The 17,120-nt window shown below is 49.0% G+C and overlaps 1 protein-coding gene across 1 annotated transcript in view; it reads left to right on the top strand.

The window, feature by feature from the left end:
• The window catches only part of ARHGAP32 (Rho GTPase activating protein 32), a 33,036-nt gene extending 18,880 nt beyond the window's left edge, over nucleotides 1-14,156 (top strand). Inside the window, 10 exon segments of the mRNA XM_009708217.1 lie at nucleotides 479-561; nucleotides 3,070-3,177; nucleotides 4,368-4,513; nucleotides 6,514-6,715; nucleotides 7,471-7,616; nucleotides 8,445-8,519; nucleotides 9,106-9,963; nucleotides 10,631-11,526; nucleotides 11,906-13,521; nucleotides 13,523-14,156. Of these exon segments, the coding sequence (XP_009706519.1) occupies nucleotides 479-561; nucleotides 3,070-3,177; nucleotides 4,368-4,513; nucleotides 6,514-6,715; nucleotides 7,471-7,616; nucleotides 8,445-8,519; nucleotides 9,106-9,963; nucleotides 10,631-11,526; nucleotides 11,906-13,521; nucleotides 13,523-14,156 (4,764 nt within the window).
• Nucleotides 14,157-17,120: the final 2,964 nt, after the last annotated feature.

Here is a 17,120-nt window from a genome sequence, read left to right as displayed (position 1 = left end):
CTGGCATCACCCTGCCATTTCAAAAGTGCGGTGGTGCCCCGGGGCTGAGGTCCCTTTTCTGTTTCCCCTTTAGGTTTGCTCACGAGTGCCTTTGTCCCCCGTGCCCCACTTTTGGGGCCCCAGTAGCAGGTTACTGGGATGCTAACAATGCTTTGCAAGAATTCCCCTATTGTTTGCCATTCCCCAGTGGTGATTTCTCAGACAGGAGCGGGATTAGAAGCAAATGCTACTTGGAGCGGGACGCCCTCTGCAAGGAAGCGCACTGTACAAAGCGGCCCAGATCTTGATTTACTTGGCCTTTTGTCACACGATCTGTGTGCCGGTCTGTCCCCAAGAGACAGACGCCTTGCCGAAGGCAGAGCAGAGCAACAAAATCCACCTCGCTCCTGAAGAACAGTACATCGGCCACGTGGTTGAAGATGCTGTGGCAGGTACTTAGTCTTTATTTGCAGCTAAATCCCTTCCTGCCTTGTTCCAGGATGCTGTTTCTGCTGCTACGGATGAAGAACGGTTGGTTAAAATCCATGATGTCATCCAGCAGCTGCCCCCGCCTCACTACAGGTTAGTGCAGCCTTTCCTCTGGCTATCGCTCGGCATTTTGTTACTGCGAGCATTTCGGGAGCGAAATGCTACGATTCCAGTTTTCCTTCTCAGGATCACCGCGTTGTGCCTCAGTATATTAAAATGGTTTATGGTTATATAAAGTTGATTCATATTTTAATTAGATCCCTTAGCAGACAAACACTATATACTTTGCATAGTCTTATTTGACTTCCTTAAAAACTACGTACGGGAGGCAAATACAAGCTTGTTATGTTGGAAGTGGCTGATGCCACTAAGGAAATAGTTTTATTGCAGGGGGTGCACAACACCAGCTCCAAGAATCGCAATTAAAAAAAGTGAAATGTAGCCAAAAAAAGTGGTTCAGCCCTTCAGTTCAATTCGGTCAATAATATTTTGTCTCCACTTCCCACCCCCCAGCAATAATAGTAACTAGCAAACTATAACAATGCTCTACTAGAATAACTAATTATCATATATGGTGTTTAAAAATCACCAACTAATTATAATAATACATTCAAACTAATTAGCATTAACAACTAATTTGTGATATATGGTAATGAGTCTTCACTAAGTAAGTATAACACACATTAATGGTCTTTAGCGTTAAAAATTATGGCAAGGTACAGTCAAAACGCATCAGACAAAACAGTATGGCGACTGGTATTAACTCAATATACTGTATGTTAATGAGTCTTTAAACAGTATTAATAACCCATTATTGTAATGATGTATGGTAAACAGTCTTTACCAATTATGTACTGTAATTGGTATAAATAACTAACTTTCAACCTACATTGTCATTAGCTATTTAAATCTCAATAAATGTTGATGTTGTGATGCTGTGTCCAGAATGGCGCAGATGACCATTTACAGGGTGTGCAGACGGTATTTGGCTATTGATCTCTAATTGTAATACTTTATGATAACTGTCAATTGGCATATTAATTTATTACTGTAATGTATGTTAACTTGCAGAACCAGTTATGATTCTGCACCCCGAGTGGTATAGCTGGCCAGTTGTAACCCATGAAGATAGGTATTTGGATATTGATAACTATTTATAATAATTTGTGCTAATAATAGATATTTGAATTTTAATTATTGTAAGGTATGGTGATTAGCTGGGCAATTACAATGCTGTACCTGAGCAGTATAAATAACTAATTATATATGTTATTTTGATATTCAAATAACTTATTATATGGCCGTTAGTCTTAACCCTTGTAATTAGTTAACTAATGTGTTATAAGCTGTAAATGTGTGCTACTTGCTATTAACGTAACATTAATTTTAATAGTTTATGTTTGAGAAGGTCCTCCTCAAAGCCCTGCCCCCTTAATTAACATAAATAAAATATCTCAGACATCTAATTTTCTCTGGTGCATTCCACCTTTTCCCTAAACTGACTTCTATTTTATGGGACAAGCAGACTTGTGTAGCTTGGAGATTGTGATGCCTGTGTGTGTCTTAGTCTGAGACCAGTGTGTCTCAGACACACACTGGGGTGTGGGAGACACAGGGATGCAAAATGGATGGAGATGGACAGGGCTGCTGCTCTCCTTTTCTTTCCTGAGGTTTGCTTGAAAAAGGAAAAAAACACATTTTATTTTTCTGCTACTCGGCAAGAAGTCCCATGCAGGAAATCAGTCTTTAGCAGCATAAGCTGGGGCAAGGCGCTGGAGATGTCCATTTTGTTTCCAGCCTGAAGCATCCATCTTTGCTTCAGGCCTTGTCCATTTGTGGACTTGAGGCCCAAAGCCCCCCCTCATCTGCTTCCCACTTCCTGGAGGGAAAAAAAAATTTAAAAAAAAGGACACAGCGAGACAGACACAAGCCAGGGCTGCTGCCAAGCAACAGCACTGAGGGGGATACGTCAGCATCTTTATTACCACCTTGTGCTCCCTCCTCCTCATGGGTTTTAATATAAAAAAAAAAAACACAACTTTTTTTTTTTTATGTGAACAGAAGCCTCTGCAGATTAGCCTTGTATCCCTACAGGAAACCTGCAGCCAATAACTTCCTAAGTTACAGCATCTAAATAACGACTTCTCTTCCCCCTTACCAGGGTTAACGTTCAACAGCACGGCCGTGCTATCCCCTCCAGTGCAAAGGGTGTGTTTCTGTCGCACAGGGGTGGGTACAGTAAAGCAGCCAAGTGATGAAGTTCCGGGGCGCTCCGCTTCTGGATCCTGCTGCGCTGGTGGCGTTTAGATTATTCCCATCCACCTCCGTCTTTGCTGGAGCCAGCCCTGGGACTGAACGCAGATGCTTTGACCGTCTTTTCATTGAGCCTGGACAAATGAGGAGAGACTCCCCTCACCCCACCCCAGTGTAATTATTTGCTAAAGAAAGACAATTTTACCATTGGTCTTAGGGTACACAGTTCAACATTTTTTTCTGTGAGCTGTCAAACCAAAAGAAAATAATGAACTGGGGTTTGTTTTGTAAAGTGGAGCATGGCTTTGCTCATTGATGCTGAACATTTGCCTATCTCCTGTTTTCCAGGACACTGGAGTTCCTAATGAGACACTTAGCTCGTCTGGCTGATTACTGCTCCATCACAAATATGCACACTAAGAACTTGGCAATCGTCTGGGCTCCAAACCTCCTAAGGTACTCTCTGGGTTTGGGTTTTTTTTTTCCCTCCTTTCAATACATGATAAGTTTTTATATTTATAAAAAACAGACAGCTACCTGTTCTCCAGAAAACCATAACTTTAAGCAGTTGAGAAAGAGATCTTCCTTTCTTCCATCCAATGTGCTCTTCTCCTCCTGTAAAAATTTCTAATGGCAGGGGCTTGAGCCCAACTGGCAAGCTCCTGAACTGGGGATGTAAAACAGCCTCCCGCTGTTGTCCGTGAGAACACCCCAGTGTTATCTGTCCCACTGCAACGCAATTCCACCGACTGCAAGGAAGGATTCCCCCAGCCCTCTTTTCTAGACGGTAATTTCCCCTCTCCTGGTTCAATGAGACTGGCGTGTCCTTGATCATCCAGGGAAATTTGTTCAGTGGCATCACTGATTTCCCATTGCCTAAGTCTCTAGAGTCTAATTTGACAGCTTTTGGCTGCAAAAATTCAAACTTAGGGAAATGATCTTGGATAAATCTGTCTCCTAAAATTGGTTTTGAATGTGCAAAGAGGGTAGTTTAAAATTAATGGTGTAATTAACAAAAAAAAATTATATCATTACCCTGGCCTCTTATCGTATTGATTTCTGGAGTGGTTTTGTTCCCAGCCTGAGAAACCTGAGTCATAGATGCCCCCGCGTGCGGTTAATGAGGGTACGCTCTTTTCTCCTTTCTGGCAGTTCACTTGTTTGAGTTTGCATTTGTGAATATTGGGGTGCTTGCTGAGCAGGATCCGGAGGAGACATTTCCTGCTAGACGGAAAACACCCCATTAGAAGGCCACGGTGAGCTCCGTACAATGCCGCTGCAGTGAACTGCTGCCATTCACAGTATCTGGAAATAAGTTAACAAAAAGCTTCCCACTTTGTGTGCGCGGTTCATTTACCTCAATCCGGACCTGCCACGTGCTCCTTTTTCCTTCTAGGCCCAGAGTTCCTCTTGCTGTTTCAGTAAGACTTGAGCCTGAACCCAGAACTGGGATGTAAATCGCTACAGTCAGTGTGATCATTTGTGTAATGCTTTGATGAGATTTAATCTCTTAACTGCCCCTAAAGTCTTATCTGCCTGAGCGACCGGGCGCAACAGCTCAACACATGCCGAAGCCTTACCCAAAAGGAGCGCCGTCTTCCCCTGTTCTGGCTGTTCACGTTTCATTTAATCCGTCTTTTCTTCAGATCAAAGCAGATAGAGTCTGCCTGCTTCAGTGGAACAGCTGCCTTCATGGAGGTGCGAATCCAGTCAGTAGTTGTGGAATTCATCTTGAACCACGTGGATGTCCTCTTCAGTTCCAAACTCAGCTCGGTCATACGAGATGGAGCAGGTGTGTGGCTTCCTCCACTAGCTTTACCTTGATCAAAAAAGGTAGCAGACACTTAATGGGTATCTGAGCGTCCCCTGGGACATTTAAAATATGTTTTTTCTATAACTTAGAGGACAGATTTCCAGGGTTATGATGTTAGAACCTGACAAATGTAGCCTGGTTTTAGAAATCGCTGTCAGTACCTTTCTTGGAAGCCAAGGATGCTCTATTCAGTAATGTTGACACAAAGAAACTTAGTCTCGCTCTTAACAGGGAATACTTGGACATCTGCTCTCCTGGTTATTTCTTCTGCGTGGTCGGTATGGGTTAGTCAGCAGGGCTGTCCGGCCACAAGGCTCAGTCTGCTTTGGCCCTGCAGCTGTTGCCCAGTTCCCTCTCGTGTGGCTGATTTGCAGCTGTAGGAGAAGGAACGAACTGTGACACCTTTGTGCCCAACCCTGGAGCATTTGAAACATTCAGCCTTAGAACCTACAGATTCCCTTCAGTAACTACTAAGGCCACAAGTATACCTGTTACATTGAAAATGAGCAGAGTTGCACCGGGAGGAAAGTTTACTCTGTGTGTTAGATCAACAACCACGAATACCACAAGCTATTATTACTCCCAAGCAGCATTAAGTGCGTACCATCTGCTTTGATAACCTGCCCTTCCTCTGAAATGTGCACAGTCAGTGCAGTTACCACCACCTGTGGAGTACAGATAGCTGCTTTTCCAGTATATTGGCCGCTCCCCGCTTTTAATCAAGCCCTACCTCTACTTAGGATAGCAGGGTTGCTCTCAGTCCAGCTTTGGAAGGCAATTTTAAGTCAACGGGAGCCAGAGGTTAGCTCGGCTGAACAGTAATAGCCCACAGCAGGCTCAGCGCTTGCCAGGGAAAGATAAGCACGCTGAGAATCCGAGCCAAATGATTATCCGGGCTTAGAACGGACCATGGAAGTTCAGCTAATTGTTTAATGACTTGGTCGTTCGCATTCGGTGCGCTTTGACGCAAAACTGGCAGGGAGAAGGCTTGGGCTATTGCACAGCATATCGGCTAAGTGTGCAGGAATACCGTGCTACAGCAAGGCAGCATCCTCTTCAGGGCTTCCAGGAGCCTCTGGTTTTGAGCACGGCTTCTTGCCTGTACCCACCCCTACGAGATTAATTCCTGCATTAACCCTATTGCCAAGACAGCTGGAACCCAAACTTCACCCAGGAGAGCATTTACGGCTAACAAACACACACCAGGCTGTGCACCCTTTGCAAATGAGCTGTGATGCTGAAGGGATACCGGTGGGGTTGGACCAAACCAGGGTGTTGATGTGATGACATACTTTCCCCCACACCCCTGAACTCACACGAGAATAACTATCTAAATACTTGCACAATAAGCAGCGGCAAACAAAAGACAGCTGCTCTTACAACAGGCTCCTTGCGCTCCTCTGCAGCAGTCTCCTCTACGCCGCGAGCTGACTTAACAGATCCTAGCAGCAGGAGGCAACATCAACTACTTTTACAAAAATTTACGTGTTCCTCTCCAAAAACAAGCACAAGCTGTAAAAAGGCCAAGGGCAAGACACACAGCTAGAATCTGTGCGCCTCGGCCATCTGCACATTAGTTTGTAGCAGCTTCAGTCACACGGGGCATTTCCCGTTGCGCCGAGAGGTGGAACCTGGGAATGACTGAAGCCAAGCTTTCCAAGAAGAAAAACCATCGCTTTCTTTAAAGCTTCAGCTGTAAGCAAAAGCTCGAAGTAAAGTATGTCAGTGAAGGTTTTCTGACCTACCTGCTTCCCCCTGCCTGTTTTTTTTAAATATACTAAGCTGCTCTCAATTACAAGAATTTTTTTTGGTCGTAAACATACCTCTGACAAAATGGTTATTTTGACCACATCTTTCAGTGGCCGGGATAACAAAGATTTTGAACAACACGGCACCTCCCTAGACGCACAGACCCAGAGCTTTGATCTCTGCACTGCTGTTTTCTGATTCTCCCTGTCGCCTGTGGTTTTCCTTTACAGGGCACAGCTCTTTATCACGGCCCAAGTCTCTGTTGGTGTCCTCTCCTTCCACAAAGCTCCTCACGCTGGAGGAGGCACAGGCACGGACCCAAGCTCAAATCAACTCTCCCATCGTGGCAGACAGCAAATACATAGAAGTGGGAGAAGGCCCTGCAGCTTTACAGGGGAAATTCCACACGGTCATAGACTTTCCATCCGAAAGGTAGAGACGAGTTTCCTTTCCAGCATGTGTCATAACCGGGTTTTTTTTGATTACAGCAAAAACTTGCTGATACCGACTTACGCTCGCCTTACGTAAAGCATTGTAGCCAGTTTTCCACCTGCTTGGGACTCTGCGAGAGGATGCCGCTTACATCAATTGTCTGGTGGACTTAGCTTCGCCGTACAACTTCTGCGTCACTCCCTCCTTTCTAGCAGGGTTCTCATTAAATGCATAAAGCCACGTTGTACGGGATGCATACAGGTGCCTGTACCAGTCGTGCGCACAGAAATGTAAACACGGTGAACACCTGGAAACATTGGGGTTCTCCAGGCTTCAGGACTAACTGCCTGTAAGAAATCCAGGTTCCCCTCAAAGTGGAGCAGTTGGACAGGCTTGATGACACTAGAAATTAAATACGGCAGTGGGAGGAGGCGAATGTGATTTTACAGCATGAGCGAGAGATGCTTTTGAATACCTTTTATGGCTGCACAGTTCCTCACAGAACTGACGCATCCGCCAGCTAAATAAAAGCTATCCCTTAGCTGCTGTGCTGTACCAGCACGGAGCCTTTGCTCCCCTGCATTGCACCTGCTTTGTGTACTTTGGTGGAATTTACCCAGCAAGGCTTTCAGGCTGAGCTATAAGCATGAAAACATCCTCAGCTGTTTAAAAGGGACCGAGTTTCTCAGCTTCGTTCCAGCAGGAACTAAATGCAGCTTCCCCGTCCGACAATTTGCTCTATTTTCTCACTCCAGAAAAAGACCGCCCAGCAAGATGAAGAAATCGCCGGTTGGCAGTTGGCGTTCCTTCTTCAACCTGGGAAAATCGTCATCCGTGTCCAAACGCAAGCTACAGCGCAATCCCAGTGAACCCTCAGAAATGAAAGCCATAGCCCTGGCAGGTAAGGTGCAAAATCCAGCTTCCAAAAAACCGGGGCTTTCAGCAATGCAGAATCCATGTTTGCAGCGTGCTTCTATCTCCTTCTAGCGTTCAAGCCACACATAACGCCTTCAGTTAACTCCTCTCTTTCCTACACGGATCTGGCGTTAGCTCAAGAGCCGACCCCTCTAGAGCACGCACCTCTAATGCTTTTCTCAGAGTAGCTTCTGAAAGACAGCGTGTGGGCACCGCTAGAATAAGTCTCGGCATAATTCCTCCCGACACTCTTATTACAAAATAAGAATACAGTTCTGGCTCCCTTTGCTGCTCCAAAGGACACGCGATTAAACGAGGGGAAGGCACTTTTCCACAAACACGTTCACCCCGAAAGCCATACCAGCGTAACTAGAGAAGCCATCCAACAACCTTTTGTAGCCACATCCAATGTATGTAGACTGAATTCTCAGCCCTTTCCGTACAGAGTTTACTGTCTCTTTCCAAATTTAAAAGTAGCAACGGTATGTTTTTGCGGTAAAACACACCACAAATCCCTAAACGTGGGCCAGTAAGGACTTCTATCTCATCTTCTCCCTTGTGCCGTTTTCAAATTACAGCCCTCGTAGTCTTCAGTATAATAAACACATCATAGGAATGCCCTTTAAGACTGTCTCCTTGCGGCACTGAAGTCATACTTGTTTGGTGCTCGTAAAATGAGTTGTGTAAATGTTACTTTCTTCCCCATTTTTAAGGGGTTTTGTTTGCTGGCAGGAGCCAACCAGTTATCACAGGTACCTGACACAGGTACGCTTTTATAATTCAGCTTTTCACTGTCTCGGTTGCATTTCCTTAGGTGGACGAGGAGACAGCGGGACTCTTCGCTCAGCTAAAAGCGAGGAATCGCTTACCTCTCTGCATGCTGTTGATGGTAAGACAAAATCGTACCTGCACTTTTAATGTGTGTGGATTCAAAAAAGACAGTTTGACATTGCTGACTACAGATATTCCAACAGGGCAGATTTTCCAGCCCTCCAGTAAAAGCTAGACTTGCTAATTAATGAAGCAGCTTACTGCTGCCCAACACAGATGGGTATCACAGACAAATGCTCTTCATGTCTTTGTTTTCCTTCTAAGGTAAAAAAACCGCAAACCTCTTGCTTGTGTATAGCCGGCACTGCTTATGTTCATTCCTCGCCACCTCCCCTTTGAATTCCGAGGTGAAAAAGACGGCATCGGGATGGAAAATGCTTTCCGAGAAAGCATTAGGTCTACAGCACACTTAAACTCGTTTTGCTTGTGCACACAGCTTAGTTTCAGACTAAATCAGACCTGACAACTGCTGTAAGAGAGTTTGCTCAAACGTAACGGACAGTTACTGCTAACTACGTTACTTTTGTGTTTAGAGTTCACCAGGTTGAGCATCTCGCATGCTGCCTTTTAAAAACACCCCCAAACCATCACCTCCTGGACAGTAAGATTTTAACACTAACCTGTATGCGTCTACTTGTTCCTAGGTGAATCTAAACTGTTTCGACCCAGAAGACCTAGGTCCAGCAGCGATGCGTTGTCTGCTTCCTTCAACGGAGAGCTCTTAGGAAACATGAATCGCTGCAATTCTTACGACAACCTTCCCCACGACAACGACAGTGATGGGGACGAGGGGCTCATCCACGTTCCCGCCCTCATTTCTCCTCGCTCTGCCGAAGACGTTGACCTGAGCCCGCCGGATATTGGAGTCGCCAGCCTGGATTTTGACCCAATGTCTTTTCAGTGCAGCCCGCCCCAAGCAGAGTCGGAGTGCCTGGATAGCAGTACCTCCCTGCTGGAGTCAGTTGGCATCAATAAGGAGAAGCCAAGCCTACTAAAGAAGGATTTAGAATCGGGCAGCCAGTCCCAGACACCAGGCAGTGCCACGAGCTCTGAGCCAGTCTCCCCTTTCCAAGAGAAGATGAGTCCCTTCTTTACTCTGGACCTGAGCCCAACCGAAGAGAAGGCCTGCAAACCCCACGCCTTCTCACCCAAGATGGGGCGAAAGCCCATCAAATCTCCGCCGCTGCCTACATCAGAACCCGTCCCCTTCGCGCTGCCCAGCCGCATGTCAGAAGCGATCGGAGGAGTGCCCGTCACCTCCAGAAACTCCTCTGCTTCCAGCTGGAGCAAAGGGATTGGCATCACTGAAATCACAGACAGGTCCCCAACCCAGATGTCCTTGCCCCTGAAAAACAGTGAAACGGGAGCGGGGGAAGGAGCCCACCAAGAGCTACAGCATGCCCAGCTAGTGGCTACTGGCAAGCCAGAGTTGCCAGAAGAAGGGGAGAGACCAATGTCAAGCAGTCAGAATAAGACTGTACCCACTGGACACGCACAGCCAGGTACAGTGCATTTTCCTCCATTCTTTCTTTAAGTTCCAAAGGGGACCTGCTCTCAGAAACGTCCTCCTCTGCGTGCCTTTTAGGAGAGGGGATTGCCCGTCGGTTCTGATCACAAGTGTCTTGCAGGGCTGTGCAGATCAGTAAGGTCTTAACCTCTGCCTTCTCCCTACATCACACAACTCTCAGATAATTTTCCATAATACTTTATATACCACTATTTTTTTTTTCTCCCCATCCTGTCATATGTGAAAATCTATAGCATGTCCTTCTAAATCATTTCAGCCAATAGACCATCTAAGACTTTTCTTTTTTAAATTTAAAAAAAAGCTGCCAACACTCAAAAGAAGGGACCTTTTTGCCTAAAACCTTATGATCAAAATTGTGTAAGGCTATCTCATTCTCTGCTACCTACTTCCTACCTCTCTAGAAATGCAAGAGGAGCCTTTAGACAATCTCTTGTGGTTTCTTTTTTTTTTTTCCTTTTTGTGATGAACCGCTGTGCTATTGAGCGGCGTTTGCATGCGAGACAGAAGATAGAGTGTTTCCCATCAGAAGGAACTGCCACTGTGAAAGTGTGGAAAGCATCTATTTTTTAATAATAAGATTAGGTCACTCTCCTTATTGGGTAACATAAAGTCACTCTCTCTCTCAATTTTCCCCCCATTAGGAGCAGTTGCCCTCGACTCCCCCCAGGATCCTGTTCCCGTCAGTTCTGTGTCTCTTATCCCTCCTCCTCCTCCGAAAAATGCAGCGCGCATGCTAGCCCTAGCGTTAGCCGAGTCCGCACAGCAAGCGTCCGCTCAGTCTCAGAAAAGGCCAGGAGATGCTCATTCTGAAAGCACAAATTATGGAGAGACTGAAGCTGGCACAGCTCTAGAAAAGCTCCATCTCTCTGCTGGTGCTCCAGACAAGCTCCACCTGTATACTGGTCTGCCCGAGAACCGGCTTCACTTCCAGACTGGTGCACCAGTAGAGCAGGATTTCCAAGGTAGCGGCACACCCGGGGAGCAGAACCACCCACCGGGTGCACCTGGAAACCAGGACCCCCCACCTCTCCACACTGGCATGCCTGGGGACGTGCCTGGTAGCAGAGATGCAGAGCAGGAGCAGTCCAGCTTCCATCCTGGTAAAGCGGGGGACAAAGATCCCTTCCCCTCCCATGCTGGGGACTGGGAGCACACCCACCACCACCCTCCAGGCGCGCTGCCTGACTGGGAACCCCCCGCAACAGACTTGTCTGTAGATAAGCCCCACCTCCACGCATGCATGTCTGGGGACAAGCACCACGGTCCTGTCTGCACAGCCGATGACAAACTCCAGTCTCCTCCTGTCCTACCTGCCGGGGAGAAAAGCACCCCGGCTTCGATGCCGTATTTAACAACCATTCAGACAACGGCTTGCGGGCCGGCAGGTCCGGCCACGACTCAGGCGGACGTCACCGTTACAGCTGCGCAGCGCACACTCACAACCAGCCAGCCCGCCCCGTCGCAGAGGCAAGATCCCCAGTCAGCGATGGGACAAGTGCCAGCGGCCTCCGCGAAAGCGTCGAGTAGTTCCAGTCAGGTACGTGGATGTGCCCCCCGGCCTTGCACGTACTTGCACGCGCAGTGTCTGTGCGCAGCTCGTCTGTAAAGGTTTTAACCTGTTGCTATAAAGAGACCGCCGCCACTGCCACCTCCTCCCCTTTCTCGAGTTTGCGGAGGCGCCGTTTAGGATGGGTCCTGAAACCTCCCACAGGCACCGCGCTGCCCTTGCCGAGAAAGGGAACCTTCACCTCTTCTCCCGCAAGCAGCGCTAGCTCTCTGCAGCAAACAGAAACCAGGCACAAAAAAAACCCTTAAATTGCACTCATCCATATGAGCATCTGTGAGATCTTAAGTGCAGAATAGGAGGGGAGGGAAAAGATGCTCGCCTCTAACTTCTCCTGCTTTCTTCCCTGTAGGTATGGGGCGCAACAGCAGCCGAAAAGCCGCCTGAGCCCACACCTGGTTTTGTCTCAGAAAGCAGTTCTACCACCCGCTGCTCCTCTTCTGTGCCCACGGGCCACCAGAGCCATTTGGAAAAGCCTCGGGAGACTACGAGGGCTCCCCCGCTGCACCTGCGCTCCGAGTCTGTCCCTACTCACTCCTCCTACAGCTTTACACCCCCCGTCCCACCTGTGAGAACCCTGGAGAGCAAAATTGCTGCCGCCATGCACTCGAACAACACGGACGCCATCAACAACTCCAATTACCACACCTTCCTGTCTTCCTCCATGCTGGCCTCCTCTGTGGAGGAAGCCCTGCTGCCACCACCACCGCCTCCCCCACCCAAGCACGCTTCCCTGCAGTCCGTGTACATGCCGCATCCCAAGCCGGAGAGCATCCCCGAGCCCACTGGCCCAGACAGCTACCTGCACCACAAGCCGGCTTCCATCCACCAGTACAGGCCTGAGAGCGTTCCTCCTCACATCTCCTACCACAGCAAGCCTGACCAGCACCAAGCCTACCCTCCTCGGTCGGAGACACCCACTGCTGCGAGCACTCGCTACACCACCTATGCGAACCAAGGGAAGAGCACCTCGGCTCTCCACTCCAAACCTCGCAGCCGGACAGAGTTTGTGTCCTCCGTGAGCCCAACGGGCCTGCGTAACGCCAGCTACGCCGAGGATGCGCCGCCCTACCCCACTATCCGAAGGGTTCAGTCGCTGCACGTCCCCACCCCTGCCGCCTCCGCTATCCGCTCCGTTCCCATTTCACGGACCGAGGTACCTCCGGACGACGAGCCAGTGTACTGCCCGCGGCCCCTCTATCAGTACAAGCCATATCAGCCTCACTCCGACTACCACGTAACTCAGCTGCAGCCTTACTTTGAGAACGGCCGGGTACATTACCGGTACAGTCCTTACTCCAACTCTTCCAGCTCCTCTTATTACACCGCTGCTGATGGCAGCTTTTATGACCTGGATCCCTACAGCACTGTGCGGGTCAGGCCTTTCCCCCCCCTGCCCGGCCGAGACTTTACATCCTACGCCTCCCGGCTGCAAAGCAAAGGCCTGTATCGCTACCCCAGCTTGTCTGCCTACCCTCGGGGCGGCCTCATCAGCCACCTAGCAGGCAAAGAGCACAGCTTCATCAGCAGAGACGTGCCTCCTGCCCCAGACATCAAGCACATGTACATGTCGTGGGACCTCGAGGACATGGAGAAGTACCGCATGCAGTCTATTCGCCGGGAGAGCCGCACGCGCCAGAAAGTGAAAGGGCCGGTGATGTCCCAGTACGATAACGTGGCCCCGCTGCTGCAGGAGGAACTGGGAGGACTGGATGCGATTCACTTGCGCAGCAAGTCAGATCCTGGGAAAACTGGCCTCCTGACTGTGGCAGAAGGGAAGGAGGGGAGGTACCCGGCCAAAGCGGCTACGCCTGAGGGGGACGAGCGTTACTACATGCAGCACCCTGAGCCAGAGCTGGACAGAGCCCACTACCACGGGGCCTACGGGAACGGGCAGTCGGAGAAGCCGTCCCTTCCCCAGAAGCAGAGCAGCATCCGGAACAGGAAGCTGCAAGAGCCGGGCTGCAACACAAATGCACAGGACGCACTTGCAGCAGGAAGCGAGCCATAGGCAGCCTTCCGAATCCAAAAACGGGCCCCCTTATGCCGACTACAGGCCCAAAGGTGGCCCAGAGCCCTCCGAGCCCGTCGGTTACCAGCACTCGGGCAGCAAGTACATCCCGGCGAACCAGGAGACCCTGAGACTGAACCACAAGGAGGTGAGGTTGGCAGAGGACAGGCCGGACCTGGAGAGGTCTCGAGCCAGACCGACCACATCCATGGAGAAACACTCCAGAGACTGCTATAAAGAAGAGGAGCACGCCGCCTCTCCCATGGCACCACCGCCCAAGCCCGAACGGAGCCACAGCCTCAGAATGCAGCACCCCGAACCCATGGAGCGGGACTCTGCCCTCCTCTACCCATACCAAACCCTGGGGAAACGCCAAAGCACTATGACTGTGGTGTCTCAGTACGATAATTTGGAGGATTACCATACCATGCCTCAGCACCAAAGAGGGGGCTACGTTGGAGGCGGGGGGTTTGTGCCCCCCAGTTTCACCCACGTGCACAGTAGAACTTACGCCACGGCCCTTGGCCAGGGAGCCTTCCTCCCGACGGAGCTGTGTTTGCAGAGGCCTGAAACAGAGGTCCACGTTGAGTGAGCTGGTGTGGGGGGAAGGAGGGATAGAGTCTAAGCAGCCTCTGCTGGACAGCGGACTGTTTTATTTTTTCAGTGACAGAAAAAAACCAAACCCCAACCAACACACCATACCCCAAACCCTGCCCCGATGCGCAAAGCAAACCCATCTTCAGCCCCACCCACTCACTGTTTTTAGGTAGTAGAGATAGAGCTTTTTTCACGTAGTTTTGAGACAACTGGAAGGATAGGGCAGGCTGTTGGCACGCAGATGTTGCCAGAGAGGCCGGGCAGAGCCGAAAGGGATGCTCTTGGGGCAGGGAGGGAGGGAAACGTTTTTCCTTCCCCAGGTTTGACATTGGCGGTTACCACCGCATCCTCACCACGCCTCCGTGGTCCTGCGCATGATGGACCGTGCATGCAGCTGCGAGCCCCACCTGTAGTAAGTCGCCCTTCCCACTGCTAGCTTCCGAGAAAGGGGCTCCATACCGTACCATGCCTTGGAAGAACCACTGTTGTGCCCCCTCCGAGGTTACGCAGCAAGAGTGGGCTAAAAGCTGGGCGGGGAGGGGGGGAAGATTTCCCAATTATTTTCTTCTTGATAAATGCCGAGGTCCTGCCTCTCCCTTGAAAATTACTGCTTAGGCCTAGTAGAGCCACTTCAGTTGCTTTGAAGTGGGTGGGAGCCTGTTTTGACTTCAAGCCTGTGGAATAGGCTCTGAAGCAAGTTCAAAATACAATGTACTTTTGAAACTGCTTACTTAACAAGCTGCTTCTGACTACAAGAAATTAAATTACTTTAACTTTCTCTATTGTCAGCAGAGGCCGGCTATGGCAGCCAAGTAGGACAGGTTTGCGTTTCTCACACCAGAAAGAAAGAAACCACAAAAAAACACCAAACCATATACACGCAGTTGGGACCAGAGCACCCATTTCATGCCAATTCCTCTTTACTGCTAGGCTATCTACAATCCGGACGATTTAATACCATGTTTTGGCTGGCCAGACAGTATCATCTCGCTACCAAAAAAAAATACTACAAAAATTTAAAAAAAAAAAATAAATTTCTATAGCATTACGTCCAGCTTGTAAATTGGAGCCCAGTTTACCAGCTGGGAATGACTGTGTAAGTGCCGAGTTATCTGCATGACCAGCTGTTTGCCCTGGGCCAGATCCTGCAGCTCTTTTAGATCCGGGAATGCCCCCACCGACCTTAAAGTGAAGGTCTACAGGACACGGCTTTCTGTAACCTTTAAGTTCTGTGTTGGCAAGGGGATCCCTGTGAAGTTGTGGCACATACCGAGTAGTGACGTGCTGCCTGTGAAATAGTATTGCCTCCCGTCTCGCCAGCGTAGCTCGTACCAGTATTCAGTTTGCAGTAGGGACAGAAGGCCAGTGCACTCTCTCTGATAACGCTAATAATGTTGTCCTAGGTATTTAAAAGCTTTCTGTACTGTACAAGAAGCCGGGCAGCATCTCGCGTGCAGCCTCTCAGACTTCCCAGGCCTCACTACGACGCCACCTTATAAATAAAGCACATCCATTTCATTAGACAGGGCTTGCAAGCAATACTTGAGATTTAGGAGTTTTTAAATGTTCACTGAAAATTTCCAAGGCCATCCCTGTTCCGTGTGGTTGAAGAACTTCTCTACCCGTTTTGAATCTCTAGTCCTTTATTAAATTCCTGGAGTTCCTGCAGTTAGCACACAGCTGTTAAAGGGAGCTTAGATGGTCTTTTGAACAAAAGTTTCATGGTTGTTTTGGGGCTTTTAAATCATAAGGAAACCCTGCTTCTAGTAGCTAACTAGTCTTTAGCTGTTTGCTTCTTTTAATCTCGTAGCCTTGTCTGGGGCTGTTCCAGTAACACTACCTTATGGTCCTGTTTTATTGTGCGATGCTTTTGTTTTAAGCATTTTGTTTAGAAGAGTTGTTCTTACACATTAATGGAAATAAATCTGGAAGTCAGGAAAAAGAAAAAAGAGGAAAAAAAAAAAGCAACACTGTGATCCAGGTTACCACAATCCCCTTGTGAGTAATTACCAGGTAGAGGGGTTGGTGGTTTGTTTTTTTTAGTGAGGGAATGCTTTTTGTAACGTTTTCTTTTAAGGAAAACTAACAAAAATACATAGAAAGGGGCCATTAGGCGAGCCACGTTGTGGGCCGCCCTGTCTACGTCGCTAGCTAGCTCCCTAGGAAAGGCTGACCTGTCCCGATTCCTCGGAGCAAGCTCGCCGAGGGAGCCCCGTTTAAGGACGTGCTCTCTCCGTAGCGGTGCGTACTGTGTTAGGAGTAGTACCGGTCCTCACGCGTTGTAGCGCAGTCCCCCCGCAGCTGCCAGTTACCTGCCGAAGGCTCCAGTTGAAGCAGGGACAAGGTGTTTGGTTCAGGCTATTTGGGATTCAGGTAACGAGAGCTGTAGGTCAAACCTCTCTCTCTCTCCACGAAAGCCTTAACTCCCCGCTCCTGCCCCCCCGCAACAACTCTCCTACCCTCCGTTTTGGCCTTATGTTAACCAGGACTGTCCTTTTACTATGAGGGGCCTGAACCCAGCTCCCACTAAGCGTAAGGGCCTCTCGGGATTTTTCCTGCTCAAAGCCACCGTCCCCTTCCAGAGCTCAAGTGCCATCCCTGGACAACTTCTGTTCCTTACAGTGGTGTGCTACTGCTGCTCGAGCCTGGGCTCCTCACCTCACGGCTTTGTATGAAGGTGCCAGGTGCTCAGCGCCCTCTCATCCCCTGGGAAACAAACAAAACCTTTCAGCACCTTTCAAAAAGAGCTTCTAGAAGTGCACACCCATACACCTAGACGGCTGCTACGAACACAGCCTTCCTCTTGAGAATGAGAAAGTCTCCATTAGAGAAAAAAAATAGGCATGCTGCAGAAAACTCAACACCCAGCTGTCCTCCCATCCCTCTGCACACACCCACATCAGTGTGTGCTTCAAGGGCTAGAAGCTCTCGGAGAACCCAGACTAATTTTGGTACACCA

The sequence above is a fragment of the Cariama cristata genome, unplaced genomic scaffold (assembly GCF_000690535.1).
Source record: "Cariama cristata isolate BGI_N322 unplaced genomic scaffold, ASM69053v1 scaffold2769, whole genome shotgun sequence".
Lineage (NCBI taxonomy): Eukaryota > Metazoa > Chordata > Aves > Cariamiformes > Cariamidae > Cariama > Cariama cristata.
Note: the sequence above shows the minus strand (reverse complement) of the source record. Positions and strands in the feature narration are given on the sequence as shown.